Raw genomic sequence first — 21,466 nt, forward strand, 5'->3', positions numbered from 1 at the left:
TAATTAGTAAGCCACAGTCAGTCAGAGCTTTCAGCAGTACCTTCATAGGACTATACTAGAGATGAGCGAGCGTACTCGCTAAGGAAAACTACTCAAGCGAGTATTGCCTTATGCGAGTACCTGCCCGCTCGTCTCAAAAGATTTGAGTGCCTGCGGGGGAGAGCGGTGAGTTGTGGGAGTGAGCAGGGGGGGAGAGAGTGAGAGAGAGAGCTCCCCCTCGTTCCTCCCTGCTCTCCCCGCCCCTGCCGGCACCCGAATCTTTTGAGATGACCGGGCAGGTACTCGCATAAGGCACTACTCGCTCGAGTAGTTTGCCCTACCGAGTACGCTCGCTCATCTCTAGACTATATCCCAGCTATAAAAACATGATTCTCAGTACGTTAGGACAGGTGCAAGCTGTCAGCACATGCTGGGAGTCATGCTTATGCAAAAGATAGGGGCCCCGGTGTCGATTCTAGAGCTTATGTAAAAGAATGTTAAGGGTGGACATAAACAAAGCTGCACTGATGTGGCCAAAGACCGTATCGGTATGTGGGTTTTTAAACTGATTATTGACTGGCCACATTATTTTGCCTAAGCTGCCTCACCTGCAAAACCACGCTGTATAGTGGCCCCCTGTCAGTGCCGCTCTGTGTGTCCAGACCCTTACAAAGTAATAAAAGTGTGAACTCACCAATACGGAAGTCAATGTATCCCTCCCCTCCGCTCAGCACTAGCACATTCTTCAGTTTTTGTTCTTCCGTCTCTGCGGATGGAGTGCCTGGATTCTCTGAGGGACTGTCCAGCACGCTGCCATTAAGTGTCGCCAGGACGTTACCTGGAAATATACACAATAGTCAGTATATGGACATGATGTTAAAAAAAACACAAAACTGCAGTATATGACAAACTCTATATCATGGGGGAACCCAGATGAGGACAGCTCGGTGCCCATTTACCTTACTTCCATTTTTAGGAAAATCTTATACCAAGTAGCAATGGCTGCCCGTTATAATGTACAGTATGTGAAGCCATAGATATTTCGAACTATAAGTAATCTTACCGTACTTACCTGGTACAGACACAAAGAACTTGACGGCATCACGGTGACCATGGAAGCAGAGCTGGGCCTGAGCCATAGAGCAGTATGGTATGAAGCTGCCTGCAGACTTTTCACTATTTTCATCACTGTACACGTGAATTACTCCTCCACCAGCCCGGGCGACTTCTCCAGAAGACGTAGGAGATGTCTTGTTGGCTGTAATCACATACAGGGATTAAGTGGCATGATGTGGGCTCTTAAAAGGCAAGATCAGCTGCCTCCATGAACACCTCGCTTTCTGGACCAACCCAAGTGGTCTCAACTCAAATGTGAAGGTCTTCTCATCAACCTCCTCATGGTATGCGCTACTCAAGGCTTCTGTAACAAGGTTCCTACTGAGGGTTGCATGAAGAAGCAATATTTGCTGAAACATGGCCTTTTCTCCCCATAGTAAGCCACATCAATGGTGCATCATGTGATTTGAGGAGCTTGACACAAGAAGCCACTAACTCTAGCCATCTCTGTACTAGGATGGTATAGAAAATAACTGAGGAACTCTCCATCCATGAGACGAGAAGAGCATCGCACCTTAGGAGGAATCTTTCCTAGTCAGTAATGAGTGACCCTGCCGCATCTCTTCCGCACGGTTAAATAAGAAGTTACTGATTGACCCCTCAAAGTTAAAGGGATGGACATGTTTGAAAAATGGAGCTAAGCTGCAGTACCAGACCCAACCTATTGACAAGTGTGGTGCTGTTTCTGGAAGAAAGCAGCCATTTTTATCTAATCCAATTCAACCCCTTTTTAATTTCTCGCTGGTACAGGACTGAGCATGAAAAAGATGATTTACCTCTTGGCATTGCTATGGGGTAACAACTATGGATGGCCAATACTATGTGGTAGTACATTAGATATTCTAAATATTCAATCCCTATCTGTTAACTCAACCGTTACAGAATGATAACCTGACAATATGCTGATGGCAGGGTGTCCCGCTACTAGGACCCCCACAACAATCAGCTGTAATCTACAGTGGAACCAGGCAGCAAGTCAAAATTTTCCTTGCAGTGCCCCCACAGGTAAAATGAGGCATTACACTGTTCCCACTTAAATCAATGGTCTTGTCCTTTCACGTGTCGTGTCCTGCAGATGCGAGACATTCTTTGTAACCATGCTCTATTTTGGCTAATATACAAAGCTTCTGAAGAGGTGACCACCCTCCGCTGACTCCAAATTCAGTAATGAGGTAATGCTGTATGTTTTTCCTGGGTTGTTACGTATTTCAGAAGCTTCAAGCATCCCATCAAGTATTGAGAACCTTCCTTGAAAAATAAGTAGGAGTGTCGAAAATCTTTAAAAAGTTAAATGAAAAGTATTGTATAATATCAGTCAATAAAAACCGCTACATGTGTATCATTAGATGCTGATAGGACCTTCTTATACAATATCATAGGGCTCATGAATGTTGTGGCGATAGTGCCCCATAGACCAGTATAGAGACCTTCTGATTGCAGTCCTGCTTCTGGGAGCGGGTGTGGCTTATTGTGTGGATAGTGGTGTAAGGGACCTTTTACACGAAACGGAATAGACCGCAGAACGCAGCTAAATCAGCAACTGCGGAATTCCACACCAAAATCCGCAGGTCTAACTGCAGATTTTGATGCAGAATTGCAGGAAGATTGTAAGCCATTTTCAATTATGCATCAAAATTCGAAGGTAGCCTGCAGATTTTGGTGTGGAGTTTACCGCGTCTTGCAGTGCGTCGTGCGGCCTATTCCGTCCTGCAAGAAAGGTCCCTTAAGGTGCCAATTCACCTTGAGTAGCTACCGGCTGAATGGTTCTCTGGCTGACAGCTGTTTGCACAAGCTGCCCCATACAGATGAATGTTCAGCTTAGACAAAAGTTCATATATTTAGGGAGATAAGCCACAGCCTATGGTGGCGGCTTATCTCCAGAGGAACAAAAGAATAGGCAGTCAAAATTCAACATACCTGATTTTATTTCCCCTGACATCATTTGTCAAGAGAAATTGCAACCACCTCCATACACATCAGAGAGTAACTGGGCCTGGCAAAATCGGCAGATTCAGCAGATTAAACATTAAGGTGTATGGAGGCCTTAACAATGCCATTAACCCATCATCAGGCAGAATCGGGCAGAATATGGTACAAATGATAAAATGGTGGCCTAAGGATCGTTCTTACCCTACAGAAAGAAAATAAATACTATACGTAGGAACAAGACCAGAATACACCGACAGCACATGGTCCAAATATGGCCGTCTGAATGGACTCTCCAAACATCTAGACATGACACGAAAAGTTCTGCCGCTTTGCGAATACCACAGAATGATGAAAAATGAGGATGGAGACAGGACATGTTGGAAAGATGGGATGAGGTGACATAGAGTCAGGTCCTGCACTTACCCCTCAGCCCCAGTAGCTGGCCCCGGTGTAGGACTACCGCTAGCGGAGGTGGAAGGGTTCAGAGTATTCATAGGCCAGAGGAGGAGAGGGAATAGAAGGGAGGAAGGAAAGGGATAAAGCATGAAGAACACAAAGAATAAATTACTGGCAGGAACTGAGGTGAGAAACCTGTATTTTGGGGGATTCAATACATCACATGGAACAAAAGGAGATATACAACAGTTCGAGACTCTTACTGATCTCGGCATCCGCAGCCCGCCTCATTTACATATATATTACTTCGTTTAATCATTTATAGTATTTCATTTTTCAGCATTTATATATTATACAATTATGTTTTATCTTAAATGTATTTACATGGGCAGATTTAATGTTCGAAACCGTCAGAACTCTAACCAATTAGGGATGTTCAGATTTCCTATTATCGCCCTGTATATGTAGCAGCAGACTATTGACTTCTGTTTATTGCAGCCTAGACTCTAATGAAGACAATTAGACCATAGCTGGACATGGGGGGGGGGGGGGGGCACCCATGTATGAGCCATAAAGCTGTTATGCAGCCGAGAAAATCATGCAAGTTCTGCTGACTGCTGGGAACCCCAGCAATCCTTAGAACGGCACCCCAAATGTCCATGTGAATGGAGCATGCGTGACCCCCACTCTACTCACTTCTATAGGACAGAGGGAGACTGCCGAGTGCAATGATCTCCACTTGCCGCAGAGAAGTGAATACAGCAGCAGTCGAGAATGTGGACCGTACTCCATTCACATGGGACATCCATGGGTGCCATTTTTAGGATCACTAGGGGTTCCAACGATCAGAACCCCAGCAAGCAACCATTTATCTAGTGTCGGACTGGGATGCCCAGGGCCCACCAGTAAAATTGATTATGGGGGTCCACTGTGCAGCTACGTGCAAATATTAATTGATCCCCATTCACAAATTCCTCGTTGCTGCATTCTCCATATATTTCAATAGTAAGGTGGCTGCATTTGTATGTTGCCCTGTCTCCACTGAAGTGTATGGAGGTATGGAGAATGAAGTGGGCTGGAATTAGTAGACTCCCATTTACTCAATATCCGCAGCTCAGGGCCCACCGGAGGATTCACCTGTTCTCCTGTGGGCCAGTCCGAGCCTGCATTTATCCTCTATCCCAGGGGTCCCCAACTCCAGTCCTCAGGGACCACCAACAGGTCATGTTTTCAGGATATCCTATGGTAAGAACACCTGCGGCAATGTCTGAGGACTGACGATAATTACATCACCTGTGCAACACTGAGGAAATCCAGAAAACATGACCTGTTGGCGGTCCCTGAGGACTGGAGTTGGGGAACACTGCTCTATCCTGTGTATAGGGGATTAATACCTCTGGTGGTAAAACCCCTTTAAGCTGCTAGGGGGGCACCATCCATGAGGGGAGGGGAGCATCTCATCTCAGGCAGCAGCATTCTTCTATTGCAGAGGGGCACAAGCTGCAGATGAGCCACCCAGCTGGGCACCTCAACTCTATTTCAAGCAGTGAATGGCATCTATAGCTCATATATAATCTGGGCACTATGGTTGGCACTTAATATAGGTGCTGTGACTGATATTTAATATGTGTATTATGGATGGCACTTCTTAATGGATACTGTGGCAAATATCGGATGCGATTTCTTATTGTGACTCAGGCAGCAGGGTCAAGGCTCAAAATTGCCCTCCAACTTTTTTGGAAATTACTTCCATATTGGGGCTCATTTAGGAAGGAGGGTGTTGCATCTACCAGGTAGGTTCTTACATATACTTCTGTTGAAGTTGTTTTTCTATAAATGAGTTCTGATACGTTTATCAACATCCATCCATCATGTAATACAGACATAGCGTAATAATGTAGAGGTTATATTTACATTTTGGCTATGACCCTTTAAGGCATTTGATCAGGACTTACTTTCTGTGAGAGGTATTGAGATGACCACTCCATTCCCAGTTCCCACCCACAATCGATTGCCGGCGATTAGCAGCGCTGTAATTCTTACAAATGAAAATCCCAGTTTTCCAGTGCCTGTCAGTGACGAGAAGAGGAAATAATGAGTAAATGAGAATACCATATATTACTGTAAATATTAGTTAATACATAATACATCTACATTACAGTGGTCTATATCCCTGAAAAAAGGATTTAAATGGAAGACGGAACCACTGGTCAAACAATAAGATCCCAAGCTTCCATCTGTCTCTAGCTTCGGTGCGCACCAACGCTATTGGAAACAAATAGAAAGCTGCTCAAACGGAGACCCCATTAGTCTGTTTGACCAATGTGAGCCTATGGTCCCATCTGAATCTCATGTTTGGCGATTTAGATAGAACCGCACACTCAGGCAGACGCTTCCCATCCCACATCACACGTGTGCCTTCATCCAACAGCAGTCCCAGTGCTCAGTGCCTACAGATCTTAGCATGAAGGAAGGGTCCAATATCGAATGCCCCTAACCTGGGCACATTTTTGTAGCATCATTAATCTCCACTAGAGATGAGGCGGAGTGCTGTTCAGGGTTCCTAACACCCTCCTGGGCGCCATAGCAGTTACTAGCACATCAGAAAGTTATATCACTGGTGGTGCACTAAGTTTGGACTCAATCTTTTCAGCACTTACTTTTCTCAGCGACTAATTAAAGGAAGGGGAAGCCATGCTGCTGAAATTCCCAAAAATCAACCACAATACAGAGAAAATAAACAACACATGGCGAGCCTTTCTAACCAACATACAGACTCATGCAGCAACTCTCCACTACATAAAGCCTTCATCAATGAGAGCCTCGTGTGGCGCAGAGTTTTAAGGCAGCAGAAATTCAGTCCTAAGCTCTTGCTCACGACCTGAAGGTATCTAGCTCAAGGTTGACTCAGCCTTCCATCCTTGCAATGTTGGTAAAATGAGTACCCAGCTTGCTGGGGGGGGGGGGGGGGGGGGGGTAAGGATGACTGGGAGAGACAATGGCAAATCACCCCGCAAAAAACAGTCTGCCAAGAAAACGTCACGATATGATGTCACCCTTTTATCAAAGAAGTTGAATCAGCAGCACAAAAAAAGACATCCCAATAGGGGTTAGACCTATGTGCAATCGCCAGTAAGGAGATCCAAACCAATACCTCCAAATCAAAAGTCCATATAAGAAAGAGATCCGGCAGCACTTCAGGATGCAATGGAAAATCCAATGGTTGTTTATTTACCCATCACCCACAGACAGCGACGTTTCGGCTTAAGTAAGCCTTCTTCATGCATGATTCTTATATGGATATGATGTCACCCGTCGCCTCAAATGACACATTTATTCCACTGGAGGAATGGGACCAGGCGGTGTCCGCAGTGCACTTCGGCTCGAACTGCTCCATGTGAATAAGTTTTTCCCTCGACAGCCGGAAGTTATACGAGTGCTCCGGGTGGTGGCTTTCTATAGGAGCCGGTGGGGCATTTTCAACCTTTCCTCAGCAGACAGTAGTGGACCTACGTGTTTCATCTACCGTGTCTTTTACTACTCTCTCCCGAAGGGAGACGCGTGCTGTATAGCCGCACTGCACAGTCACCTGATCCCCTCCGTCCAATCAGCCAGCAATATATTTTAAAAACATACGTTTCAGTAACAATAAAAAAACCTCTATAATTATTTTGCCACTAGGTGGCACCACTTCCCCGATAATAATTTTTATTTATATAGCGCTAACATATTCCGCAGCGCTTATAAGACAGGGGGAACAGAAACAAAACTACGGTTACATGTAGTGATCAGTTGATGGAAACAATAGGGGTGCGGGTCCTGCTCCAACGAGCTTACATACTACAGATAATGGGGTGATACAAAAGGTGAAGGGGCTAGAGATGTGCACGGTATGGCGAGGTGGAGAGTGAGGGATGCTATACACATAGACAATGGTCAGACTTAAGTCTTATAGTGGCAGAATCAGTATGACTGCAGCGGGCGGTTGATTATGGCTAGCAGGAGCTGTAGTCGGTAGGTCAGGGAGCATGTTATCAGGCGGCGTACTGAGGGGTTTGGTTTAGGAGATATGGTATGCCTCCCTGAAGAGGTACGGTTTTGCAAGAGATTACTCAGTCGATGGTTGTCCCATGTGAAGACACCTTTAGTATGGTATATGGAGAGTGTTTTTTCAAACCTCCTTATAGCAGTCATCCGGGAAAGCTCAGAAACTTTCATAAGTCTTCACAGCCATGAATGATACAATTGTTTAGTATATAAACTCAACATATACACTTCAAATTGCTCCACAACTACTCGGTTCCTACTGGTTGCTGCTGTCCAGGACATGTGACTGCTGCAGCCAATCACTGCCTATAGAAGGTTACTTTCGTGGCCAGTGATTGGCTGCAGCAGTCACATGTCCTGATCAGCAGCAATCAATCAATCTCATATAATAGATTCCAGGGAGGCAGAGTCACTCACCTAACATTTTACTGACATAAGGCTCAATATCCACATCCTGGAGATGCTGGTGGGTGTGGGCATGGTATAACCGCAGAGTGGAGTCCAACCGGATTGATACCCAAACTCCATCTCCAATCCATGCCAGCTGTCGCACTTGGCTTTCCCTTCGGGGATGGGCATCAAATGATTTCTAAAAAAAAAAAATCAAAGGGTCACAAGACACAGCATGACAGATAGACTGATAGACAGACAGACGGGTAGCCTCCTTACCGGTATTTGCATGGTTTTAGGCTGAATGACATATATTTTGTTCTTGTAGCCGCACCATACCCGGTCATATACGACTGCCATACAGCGAATCGAGTGATGAGTGTGCCCGAGGTCCATTAAGTGATAATTACTGAGGTCCCACTGTTTGTCTTAGGAAGAAAAAGAATACAATTTGATGGTGATGAACAGTGCCGGATTAAACCCTGTGGAGTCCAACACGCATCCAACACACAGGGGAATTTTTGGGGTCCCTCTCGCAAATTATCTAATTTTACCAACCAACAATTTCAATGAAGCAATTTTATTACGCAAAACAAACAGTGATAATTATGAATGTTGTTAAACAAATGAATCTATTATGTTATTACAGAAAGTATTAAATATTATTAAGCAATGTTAAACATAATATTTCTGCTTGTGAATATTCTATTTGGATCTGGATCAGCAGGAACCCGTTACACACTAACTCACAAAAAGCTTTGTTTCTCAACATTTCTCAAATCAGAAAGATGAAAAAAAAACTCTACAGCGCCATCTATTGGATGGCAACATTCCTTCAATTCCTTACTTAGCTTTTAGGTGTCCCCACACGCAGGGGCGTAACTATAGAGGATGCAGGGGATGCGGTTGCACCCGGGCCCAGGAGCCTTTGGGGGCCCATAAGGCCTCTCTTCTCCATATAGGGAGCCCGGTACTATGAGTAATGCATTATAATTGGGGGCCCCGTTACACCCCGAAACAGTCTGTATATGCATGGTTTCTGGCTTGGTTTAAAGATCCGAAGCATTGCAGACTTTTGTTATAAGGTCACTTTGAATTGAAGGAATGCTGCCATCCAATAGATGGCGCTGTAGAGGTATTTTTCCATCTTTCTGATTTGCATAAGTTTCCCAGAGGAGCATTGACTTATAAGTCTCCTTACTTAGCTTTTAGGTGTCCCCACACCCCTTCTCTGGGTGCTTTCCTTGGGGAGAGACTATACCAGCCCCATATCCACTCACCCCCTAGGTGTCTCCACACACTTTTTGGGTGCTCTCCTTAAGGAGACACAAAACCGCTTCTGATTAACATTTATGATGCGCGCACTCGAGTGAGACATTGAATTAAGTAGTGTAGTGTGCACGTTGGCCACTAGATGGCGAGGACTATCACTACTGTACATTGCACGTATGTAGGCTGAACCGAACTTTTTGCAAACTCACTGATGACAGAAGATGAGCTTTTCATAGAAAAAATGTAATGTGCACCTGATGCCTATGGTTTACGTATTTAAGTTGTTAGCGGGAACATTCCAATATTTTCTCTATAGTCTTAACTGTAATGTTTTTGTTTCTTTCAGTTGATTCATTTTTTCTATCTTTTGGAAATAATTTAAGAAAGCTTGATTGCAATTTTCTTTCAAGATCAAATCAATGTTATTTTGATCCATTGTTGCGGGGCCCCTAAAAGGAGAGTGGTCAATAGGCCGGTGCCTACTCTGCCTATTTGTTAATCACTGGTGATGTTTAACTCTACAGTGTTCTCTATTACCTAATGTTACCGCCATTTCACTAAAATTATATGGATAAAACAATAGCTGTAATGAGATCAAGTTAAAGGGGTTTTCCTAACAGCACAGTATCTCGTATTTAGAGTATATGGACATCATGGGGAAGGAGGTCTTAAAACATTTAGCATTTGGGTGGTTCCTGCCTCCCTTTGTGTTCCTGTATGGATTTCTTGGTTGTAAATCTCCACTAAACACACAACTGTAATAACTAAAATGATTATTTGAGGTCACTATGTTGAAGACATATAAAAAGCTGAAAGGTATAAGATGCCATACCTTCTCCTCGGTGGAAAATGGCTAATGTCCCATCTGCTAGGGCCACAAGAACCCGTCCTTTCACATGCCTGCAAGTTACAAGATGGATACGTCATTTACAAATAGAAGCTGTTAGTGAACCACCTGTTTTATATGTAGAAAACGTCTATTATGTTCATATTACTATTGTATGGTTATATACAGATCTGAAGCAGTTACACAGCAAATTCTTGTAGAGGCTCTCCAGGGGGCAAAAGAGCACAAACATTGGATCACCAAGCAGTGGAAAAACATCACCTGCTTTGATGAATCCAGAGATCTGTTGCACCGTGCTGATGTGAGGTCAGAATTTGGTGCAGGTAATGCATGTCGATTAGCAATTTATAGTTGTCATTTGCATGTAAAAGGGCCTCCAGGAGCTCTTTGCAGAGCACAGCATGTGGTCTGAGCTCTGTACACAGCTCTTTTATTTTTGCATGTGCTGTTGGCTGACTACAATGTAATCTCAGACTCCTGCTAAGAACAGAGTGTGCGGTCCCTGTTATCTACTCTCAGGCTGAATGATGGATTTTAAGGTCACCTTGAAATCATCGTGCAGCCGAAAAGTAAACGATGGTAGCGTTTACACGCAAAGACTATAGCTCATATGCCATCGTTTGAATGAATTTTGAGCAATAATCATTGCGTGTAAATGGGGCTTTAGTGTCCTAACGATTATCACGCATTTTCATTGGTTTAAACAAATTATGTGCGATAATGGTCCTGTGTAAATGGCCCTTAAAGGGGTTGTCCCGCGCCGAAATGGGTTGTTTTTTTTTCAATAGTCCCCCCGTTCGGCGCGAGACAAACCCGATGCATGTGTTGAAAAAAACAAACAAATAGTACTTACCCGAATCCCCGCCCTCCGGTGACTTCTTACTTACCTTGCGAAGATGGGCGCCGGGATCTTCACCCTCGGTGGACCGCAGGTCTTCTGTGCGGTCCATTGCCGATTCCAGCCTCCTGATTGGCTGGAATCGGCACACGTGACGGGGCGGAGCTACGAGGAGCAGCTCTCCAGCACGAGCAGCCCCATTCAACACGGAGAAGACCGGACTGCGCAAGCGCGTCTAATCGGGCGATTAGACGCTGAAAATTAGACGGCACCATGGCGACGGGGACGCCAGCAACGGAACAGGTAAGTGAATAACTTCTGATAACTTCTGTATGGCTCATGATTAATGCACAATGTACATTACAAAGTGCATTAATATGGCCATACAGAAGTGTATACCCCAACTTTGTTTCGCGGGACAACCCCTTTAAGTTTGTGAAGAGCTGCCATGGTGGAACTATAAAGTAGTCTCATAGTCAGGCAAAGATGGCCAGTGTTGACTTCTAAGTGGTTTTCTACTTACACGATGCTCAGCACAGAGTCCTTTAGCTTTATGGAGTGCAGACACTTTTTCCAGTTGGAGACGGCAGAGTGAACGTATAACCTGAGATTTAAAGGACAAGGTAAGCAGAGCTGATCTGCACACAGGGAAGGTTTAAAGTGACCCTCTGGTCCTGGCCAACAAAGATGGCCACATCACTTCTCTGATTACCGATGCATACTATTGCAGACTATGCATCAGGTAATCAGAGAAGCAGTGCGGCCATCTTTGTTTCTCCAAGACTCGAGGGTCGCTTTAAGTAAATATACACTACAGGTATTAGCTTTGGGGTTCAAAATCACATACCAGCCGTTTTGTGCTCCCAGCCACATGGTTGGCGCAGCACTTGTGCCAGCAGGGATCTCGCTATTCGGCTCTGTCTCTTGCTGCGCGGTGCTCCCTTCAGGCTTTAGATGTCCATTTTCACTAGTATTGGGAATAAAAGCATTACAATAATTTTAGGTGTGGATTTCAAAAAGTTAATCTTACATTGAGAAGTACATTTATTTATTTCCTGCTACTTGCATTAGTGCCAACATATTCTGCAGCGCTGTACAGAGATTGTCACCATTCACATCAGTCCCTGTCCCCATTGGAGTGTACAATCTAATTTCCATGTAGGAGACACACTAGGGCCAGTTTTATAGGACACCATTTCAGTTAGGGTGGACACCCACTGGCGTTTTTGTTTCTTGCGCTGAGAGAGTGAGTGAAAACACTCGCCTCACTGTGCAAGAAAAACGCTGGAATATCACCAGTGATTTCAATGGGGCCGGCGGCAGCAGCGCTAGCTCCATTGAAAACATAGGGAGAATGAATAGCTAAGCGTTGGCTGTAATTGGCTGAGCGCTCAGCCAATCAGCACAGCCCTTTCAGGAGGCGGGGATTTTTAAATCTCCGGCTGCTGAAAGTGCTGGACAGCAGAGCAGGGGAGCCAGATGGAGGATGCGTTTTTTTATCCAGCTAATGAACGATGGATTTTTATCCAGCTAATGGATGAAGGAAACTCCTGCCACAGCTGTGACAGAAGTCCGCAGTATTCTCCCTATGTTTTCAGTGGGGCTAGCGCTGCTGCCGCTGGCCCCATTAAAAACACTGGCGATATTTCAGCATTTTTCTTGCGCTGCAGTATCCACCCTTAATCAGCATGTGCATGAACTGTGATGCCTACAGTATTGTGTAAAGGTTTTTTGGCGGGTGTGGAAAAAAATGCTGCACAGTAAGAAATTTAAAAAAAAAAAGAAGACGTCTGATTGGCTCCAAATTTTTTCTGAAGCAGAACAACCACCCCAAAATACAGTCAATGTCACTAAGAACTATCTTCAGTGTAATGAAGAACAAAGAGTCCTGGAAGTGATGATATGACCGCCACTGAGCCCTGGTCTCATCATCATGCAGTCTGTCTGGAATGACATGAAAAGACAGAAGGATTTGAGCGAGTCCACATCCACAAAAGATCTGTGCTTAGTTCTCCAAGGGGTTTGGAACAACCTCTCTGCTGAGTTCCTTCAAAAACTGTGTGCAAGTGTACCTAGAAGAATTGCTGCTGTTTTGAAGGTAAAGGGCCGTCACACCAAATATTGATATGATTTAGATTTCTTTTTTGTTCATTCACTTTGCATTTTGTTAGATAAAAAATAGACTATTAATACTTCTATTTTTTAAAGCATTCTTACTAGAGATGAGCGAGCACGCTTAGATAAGCCAGGTACTTGAGCGAGCCTCGGTCTTCTCGAGTAACTGCATTTTTGTCCGAGCGTGCTCGGGGGGGGGGGCAGCGGGGGTGAGCGGCGGGCGGCGTGGGGGAGAGAGCCACTCGGACAAGAATGCAGTTACTCGAGAAGAGCGAGGCTCGCTCGAGTAACTGGCTTGTCCGAGCGTGCTCGCTCATCTCTAATTCTTACTTTGCAGCATTTTTCCCCACCTGACTAAAACTTATTGTATATTTACTATAACAACAAATGCCCCCTGTTCCTATGGTAGAATCATGGAATTTACTACTTTGGAGAGTATCAGCATGCAGTGCTGAGGTCTACACCAACAATTTACACAGCCTAGCATACCTGCACAGTCGGCCATTTGCCACAGGGGCAGGGTCTGTGAAGACATGTTCTGTTAGGGGTCCCGGTCGAACCTGTGCTGGTTCTGCTTCGCTGATTGAGGATTCTGGTACCTCCAGAGCTTCTGTGGCTTCCTCTGCTGATTGATGCTGGGTGAGTTTGCCATTACTTACTGTGGAGACCTCCCCTGGTAAGAAAGATTATAAACGTCTTACTATCACTGTACTTTAACGTAAGGAAAAAAACTCTTGATCAAATATATTTGGTGACTATATGGCGCACCTCCCAACTGTTCCGAATTTTTCCGAGGTTTTTACCATAATATAGACCTCAGAGGGGTGGAGCTTATGCAAATATGTCCTATAGTAGCCATTGCTATGAGCTACTGGTACATCAGGGCATGGCTTAAATTCTAACTCAAATGTGGATTAAAAAATCAAGAGGTATGCATATAGGAGGTAGGCGGATATACATGGCAGCCCTGGGAGCTTTCAGAAGGCCCCTGACTGCCATGACAACCAAACGGCACTTTGTGATCTTTTTGCGAGGAGGCTGTTCGAAGCCCCCGAATGTCAATTAGGGCATTTAAATGCCAATGTCAGAATTGGCAGCGACATTTAGAGGGTTAATAGCCACGATCAGTGTGAACACTGATAGTGGCTGTTGCAGGTAGGTATCAGCTGTCAAAGACAGCCATTACCCACCGTGTACAGAGCAGGCTCCCCTCCTGATCCTACGCCATACAAACCCCACACACCCAGGACATCAATATACGTCCTACAGCGTGAAGAAGTAAAAGATGTTTTTTCAAGATTTAAAGTTATCCCCATCCATAAGAAATGGAGAACTGATTGGTGGGGGTCCAGCTCCCGGGACTCCCACTGATCACAAGAATGGGGATATTGTGTCTCTCCATAGGAATGCATGTGTAGTCACATCTCTATGGCACTCCCGAAAATTGCTGAATCAAGGGCTATCTTTTGAAACAGTAGTAATAGTCTCTTCATCTGGAAATAGTATATGGTAATGGCGCTTGACACAGTAAGCAACACAAACCTTGATTCTTGTCCAGTACCGGAGTATCACCACGGGAGGAGCAGTTACTGCGTGGCACATTGCATCTCGTGGCACATCCCACAATCGTGATTCCTGCCAGGACTCCATCGGTACCACTAGCGTCCTCTGTATTAGCATCTCCCTCTAGGAATATTTCACCTGGTGGGTAATCGCTATCACAGGCAGCTACAAGACACAGAACGATGCAAAGTCTGCTGATTAATATTGTCAAGGCTTGAATCAATGGAAGAGAATAGTGTGGGTCATTGTCCTACCAGGAATACTGGAGATGCACAATACATGGGCGTTGCAAACTGTGAACTGGTCCACCAGGGTACCCGGCTGGTTGGCATCTATAATCACGACCTTGCTAGTTGATAGAGTGCTGGTTAATATCCATACACGACTGGAGGTGGCATCTGCTTCATAGATCTCCTTGGTCTGCAGAGGAAGAAGATAACAGTAAGCAGAGGCAGAATTATATGCTGTATCTGGATGGTACTGGCCTTATGTGATCAGAAGACGTTATGAGCTTCAGCTTTCCATAGAGATCTCTGATCTCTACTTGAGGACTCATTCTACCTTGTTATTATATCAAATAGCTGAACCGATGAGAATGGGAAAGAATTTTACCCAAATAGTCCCAAAATTGTTAAAAATTTAGTTCTGCAATTATTTAGATACGGGGAGTGGACAAAAATATAGAAACACTGTATGAAATGCATGGAATTTTAAGCATTAGTACTGAGCTGCCCTTTTGACCCCTGCTTGGCTAAGAGCTTTCCTGCCGAATTTGTTTTTACTTCACCTCTTGCTCTGCTCTGCAGGGTTTTAGGAGTCACCACAGGATAATTGCTACTAGATTTTGTCGCAGGTAAGAACGGATCCGATTATTTTTATGGCAGCCCTTCTAACAAAAATGGACTGTCCAAAGATAAAAACCCCATTAAATAACTATGCAGATATTCCCTTTAAGGACTCTGGGTAACAATTTGTACGGGAGCTGCAATGGCTATAATCACCAGCCTAGCCTGTAATTAAATCCAAAGGCCAGTGCCAATATTTATTTTTTACTGACCATATTGATGGGAAATAAAAAATAATTGTTGGCTGTGGGCACAGCTGGGCAGCAAGCACACTATGAAGCGTGCGCATTCTGGGATGGCCACCACTGATGTAATTAGAGACTCTGACACCTCCCCCCAGCATCTGTGTTCCTGCATATACTGTACACAGAGCAGACGCCAGGGGGAGAGGTCAGAGTCTCTGATTACATCAGTGTGGCCAGACGGAGCTAGAGAGTGAGTTAAAGTACTTTATGGTGTGGTTGCTACCTAGCTGGAGGTACAGGGGTGGGGAGGGCACAAAGAGGCAGTACTATTATTATTGATGCCACTAAGGGGGTTACTATTACTACTGGGGGCACTTTTAGTTTTGGGGCCATTAAGGTTGGCACTATTACTAATTGGGCCTGTACAGGGGCACTATTACTACTAGTGCCACTGAGGAGGGGATTATTGCAACCCCAATATCCTGCACTTTGCAATGCATGCCAGACATAACCTTCTGGAGACGACATGGAATCATTACTTTTCTGGATGTAGTGGAGGGGGGTGATCTCTGTAACTTTCTACAACTGCGGATACGTTTTGGCCTTGCTAATAGTTCCCTCTTTAGATACTTTTAACTCCGGCACGCCCATAAAGCCCAATTTGAGGGGCCTGACCATTCCCCTTGCTTTTACCAGGTTGGAAGACCTGGTGCAGATGGCCAACATCCTGAAGCCTCTCTCCAGTTTTTACATGCAGTTGACATGTAGCTTTACTCCACTGAAAGATAAGGCTGTTGAGAAATGGAGCTCAGATATACCGGACCGGGACTCAGACGACCGGAGTGGCCTTTTGGCCACCTCTGAACCTCCTCTGATTAGTGCTTGAGACAGACTCGTGCAGGTTACGTTTCTTCGTAGAATCTTTTACACCCCTGTGTGTTTGCATGCCCCCTGAAGCAGTCTGTCCAAGATGCCTGATGGATGCAAGTACAGTCATGTATATGTTCTGGGAGTGTCATGTCTTACAGAGGTCAGAAACGCTATCTTTTCTCCTTAGGGAGAGCACCTAGATGGTGAGTGAGGAGACTCAAAAGGCCATTCATGCTCCTCTGGGTAATATGCAAATAAGGGAGATGAAATAATACATCCACAGTGCCACCTATTGGAGGGCAGCATTCCTTCAAGCCAAAGTTAGACTCTTTATACAAGCCTTGTAACAATGACTGGAAATTAAAAGCAAACCTTTTGGTGACAAAAGTTGCAACCCTAGCTCTAATAGTCATCGTTCAGCTTTCCCGGAAATTGATTGACCCTATGTTATACAGGACAACATGTTCTCTCTGTAATGCAGGAAATACACATTGATTGTGACTGCTGACTATCTTACAAATGATGTAAGTTACCTGTCATACCATAAATCAGCAGCCCACTATATACAATGCTTTAATCTGGGTTCTTTGCTGGTGTCCTCACCTTCTTCCTTTCCGGTGAGTTGTGCGTGCTCTTACTCTCTCCTTCCACTTCTCGGTCAGATGTTAATGGATCTCGACCAGGCGCTGATTTGATCCCTGTCACCATTTCCTCCTCGAATGGCTTCCAACCTGTTAAATCAACACCAGCTGCGCACCACAACTGTGAAGAAGAGCGCAGTATGATTTAGGGACTGTTTCAGTACAAAAGAGTCATAGACATCTCAGACACAACTATGATTGTACCTTCATAGTGGGGTCCTTCTCTACAAGAGGTCTGCAGTAGACAGGCACAGGCACATTCTTCATGCGGTTGTCCTCTTGTCCTCCATTTGGACTCAGCTTATTAAACAACACACATAACATTGTTCTGTCAAAACCCATTACATATAGGAAGGGCTACGGCACAGTCATTGGTTTACCCATTGCCTACAGTCACTCTGAAACAAAGTTCCCACTGGTTTGCATTTAAAGCGAGTCTGCACACTTGAACACACTGTCCAAACTGCAGGCATCATATGATTTCAACCTCTGCACATTCTAAGCTGAGCAGTCCAATGGGCGGTCCTATAACTGTGTGTCCTCGCACTGGCCTCGCACTGGTAGATCCAACACTACCAAGGTACAAAGAGCTTGTTTCTGCGGGTTCTGGTTAACAATAATATCTAAGTGCACCATAACCAGACCCTGAAACAATAACTCTATATATGAATAATTATTGTGGCATCATTGGGGATTCACTATATGACTACATATCTATATAGGTGTTCTGTCACCAATCGTCTAAAGGTATACATACACCCTGTTTGAGTAGATTCTAGCACGATTTGTGTATCTAGATCCGACGTGTCTTACATCATCTACCCCTCAACAAATCGTGTCTGTATTAATCCCTATGGGCTATTCCTATATACACTACAAGGGATGAATATACTCGCCTCTACGTACTATCGAGGTGCTGAATCCCCCACTTAATTCTAAACCAGGGTTCTTTCTTTGGTTTTTCCCGTTTCGTCTTGATCTGTGTGTGTTTGTGTCAGCGTAAACCAATGTCTTTTAAAATAATTTAATAAACGTTATTAATTTTTATCTATATCTGTGAAGGGCAGCATACCCTTGCATACATTATAAAGTGAAAGAAGGAGCATGAGAAGCCAAATGGCGCAAAATTTGTTTGAATAAAAGAACTCTGAGAAAATGATTTCAGACAAAAATGTATGCAATCAAGGGGGTTGTCCCACTTCTAACTGTTTTGCTGCAGGAAACAGACAGCTCCATACATTGCGCAGTGGCCCGGGATGGTACTGTAGGCTACGAACGTATATGGCCCGTGTATTATGCGCTTATTGTTTTTGTGCGTAAGAGAGGTGCTAAAAGCCTATTGATTTCTATTGATTCAAAGTTTTATTACTTATTTAAAATAGAACAGGTAATAAAATGTTTTTAACCCCTTCCCGCTCCGGGGTGCAAGTTTACGTCCTGGCAGCGGGGTACTTCCGGGGGATAGCGCGAGATCATAAGCGATCCCGCGCTATCCGGCAGCGGGAGACAGCTATTAAAATCCCACATATTTGGTATCGTCGTGTCTGTAACGACGTGTACAATAAGTTGACATGCTTTTTATCCTGCACGGCAAAAAGCGTAAAAAAACCCCGCTAAAAAACGGAGGAAAAATGCTAATTTTTAGCATTTTGCCTCATAAAAAAACGCAATAAAAGTTATCAAAAAAGTCGTATGTACCCCAAAATGTAACCAATAAAAACTACACCTCGTCTCGCAAAAAATAAGTCTTCACAAAGCTCCATCTATGGAAAAATTAAAAAGTTACAGGACTTTGAATACAGCGATTTAGAAAAAAAAAAAAGACTTCCAAAAAAGGGGTTTTATTGCAGTAAATTGAAAAAACCTAAAAAAAAAATAAAAAAAAAATTTTGTGTCGTTGTAATTATACCGACCCACAGAAAAAAATGTATTGTGTCATTTCTGCTGCATAATTAACCCTGTGAAAAAAAATATGGCAGAATTGATGCGTTTTCTCTCCCTGCGATAAAAAAGAAAATAATTAAAGTTTTACAATATAGTCTATGTACCCAAAAATGGCACCAATAAAAACTACAGTTCGCCACGCAAAAAAACAAGCCCTTATACGGCCGCGTCAACGGAAAAAGAAAAAAGTTGTGGTTTGGGAAAAATGGAGATGAAAATCCGCAAAAAATCATTGCGTCCTTAAGCCCAAAATAGGCCATGTCCTTAAGGGGTTAAGAACTAAAAGCTTTTCCCATATTTATAATAAAAAAATTTATAACGGTTCAAGTCAGAATGAGTTTAATAACTCATATTAATGCTCTTATTTTGTTTTTTATTTGTCAAAATTTCTAATCATAATAAAAATGTATTGGTACCAATAGAAACTACAGGATGTCCTGCAAATAACGAGCCCTCACACAACTATGTTGAAGGGGAAAAAAAAAAGTTATGGCTTTCAGAAGATGGTGGCAGAAAATAATTTTATTTTTTTCCCAAAGATATTTGATTTTTTGAAAGTAGTACAGGAAAAGAAAAACTACCGTATTTTCTGGCATATAAGACGACTGGGCGTATAAGACGACCCCCAACTGTCGACTTATACGCCGGGAATACGCTGTAGAAAAAAAAAATCAATACTCACCTCCCGCGGCACTGCTGCAGGCTGTCGCTCGCTCATCCACGCCGACAGGGCACTGCTTTCTGGAGGCAGGGCTTGAATGCCCCGCCTCCAGAAAGCCAATGCTCTGATTGGCTAACTTAGCACGGCATCAGCCAATGAAAGCCGGCACTGCGTTAACTAATCACAGCATATTCCTGGCGTATAAGACAACCCCCAACTCTGGAGAAGATTTTCCTGGGTTAAAAAGTCGTCTTATACACCGGAAAATACGGTATATACATTTTATATCGTATTGAACCATAAAATAAAGTTATTGTGTCATCTTTGCTGCAGTGTGTACACGGAACAAACAAGAGGCCCCTAAAGATGGTGGAAATGCATGTTTTATCCATTTCACGCCACTAAGAATTTTTAAAATATTTTTCAGTACATTATATGATAAACTACATAGAAAAATACAACTCGTCCAGCAAAAAACAAGCCCTCAGACAGCTATATTGATGGATAAATAAAGGAGCTATGATTTTTTGAAAGTGGGGGGAAAATGAAAAAAAAAAGGGGGGACAAATCCTTAAAGGGGTTGTCCCGCGCCGAAACGGGTTTTTTTTTTTTTTAACCCCCCCCCCGTTCGGCGCGAGACAACCCCGATGCAGGGGTTAAAAAAACAACCCGCACAGCACTTACCTGAATCCCGGCGGTCCGGCGTCTTCATACTTACCTGCTGAAGATGGCCGCCGGGATCCTCTGTCTCCGTGGACCGCAGGGCTTCTGTGTGGTCCATTGCCGATTCCAGCCTCCTGATTGGCTGGAATCGGCACGTGACGGGGCGGAGCTACACGAAGCCGGCATTCTACACGAGCGGCCCCATAGAAGACTGCAGAAGACCCGGACTGCGCAAGCGCGGCTAATTTGGCCATCGGAGGGCGAAAATTAGTCGGCTCCATGGGAACGAGGACGCTAGCAACGGAGCAGGTAAGTATAAAACTTTTTATAACTTCTGTATGGCTCATAATTAATGCACAATGTACATTACAAAGTGCATTATTATGGCCATACAGAAGTGTATAGACCCACTTGCTGCCGCGGGACAACCCCTTTAAGGGTACTTGGCTTATGTACATTGGTGGGTGCTGCTCAGTAGCCAGAGAAAAGAATCACTGGGAAGAGCACCAAGTGCCTTGGAGGACACGTTATGTGGTCATCCATTGACTTAGGCACTGTGTAATACTACATCTGCCATATGTGGATGCATTCTCCTATCAATGACAATTGATTACGAGGGGTTCTAATAGCGGAATCTTATCCCTTTGCAATCCAATTTTGGATTCAGGGTTTCCTAGGGGGCTTTCTCTTTCTGCCATTATACAATGGTGCTGTCTGCTGGCTAGAGCCAGTACTGCGGTATGGGACATGCTGGAGAGGCCCCCGATAACAGAGTGGAGAGTAATATACAGTAAGAATATCTTGCCGGATGTCTTCCGACATTGGAGCTGCACAGCCTTCAATCAGAATGTCTTCAGACGTCAGACAGTGGATTGGAAAGGGTTAAAGAGGTTGTCCACGTCAGAACTACTGATGACATCTCCTCAGAACATGGCATCAATAGTTGATCGACCTACGTACGCCACATGGAACTCCCAGAGATCAGCTTTTCATTGAACCACTGACAGCATGTACTGAGCTCGAAGCGGATAGCTCCATACACATTGCAGCACCTGGACGGGTATTGCAGGCATTGAATTCAATGGAAAGAGTGCCTGCATTACCAACCACTGCAATGTGTATGAAGCTGCCAACTTCCAGAAGTCCCAAGTGTCTGAGGATAGGT

General features: G+C 44.3%; 1 protein-coding gene across 1 annotated transcript in view; it reads right to left on the reverse strand.

Annotated features, from left to right (window-relative positions):
• MAPK8IP3 (mitogen-activated protein kinase 8 interacting protein 3) overlaps window positions 1-21,466 on the reverse strand; it is an 81,938-nt gene that overhangs the window by 5,357 nt on the left and 55,115 nt on the right. Inside the window, exons 18-31 of the mRNA XM_066576502.1 lie at window positions 17,238-17,333; window positions 16,996-17,154; window positions 14,747-14,912; window positions 14,472-14,657; window positions 13,419-13,602; window positions 11,662-11,781; window positions 11,338-11,418; window positions 9,962-10,029; window positions 8,137-8,285; window positions 7,885-8,056; window positions 5,376-5,489; window positions 3,448-3,486; window positions 1,052-1,237; window positions 674-817 (exon numbers count right to left, since the gene is read on the reverse strand). Coding sequence (XP_066432599.1) covers window positions 674-817; window positions 1,052-1,237; window positions 3,448-3,486; window positions 5,376-5,489; window positions 7,885-8,056; window positions 8,137-8,285; window positions 9,962-10,029; window positions 11,338-11,418; window positions 11,662-11,781; window positions 13,419-13,602; window positions 14,472-14,657; window positions 14,747-14,912; window positions 16,996-17,154; window positions 17,238-17,333 — 1,864 coding nt within the window. The remainder of the gene's footprint in view (window positions 1-673; window positions 818-1,051; window positions 1,238-3,447; window positions 3,487-5,375; window positions 5,490-7,884; window positions 8,057-8,136; window positions 8,286-9,961; window positions 10,030-11,337; window positions 11,419-11,661; window positions 11,782-13,418; window positions 13,603-14,471; window positions 14,658-14,746; window positions 14,913-16,995; window positions 17,155-17,237; window positions 17,334-21,466) is intronic.

The sequence above is a fragment of the Eleutherodactylus coqui genome, chromosome 8 (genome assembly GCF_035609145.1).
Source record: "Eleutherodactylus coqui strain aEleCoq1 chromosome 8, aEleCoq1.hap1, whole genome shotgun sequence".
In the NCBI taxonomy this organism is placed as follows: domain Eukaryota; kingdom Metazoa; phylum Chordata; class Amphibia; order Anura; family Eleutherodactylidae; genus Eleutherodactylus; species Eleutherodactylus coqui.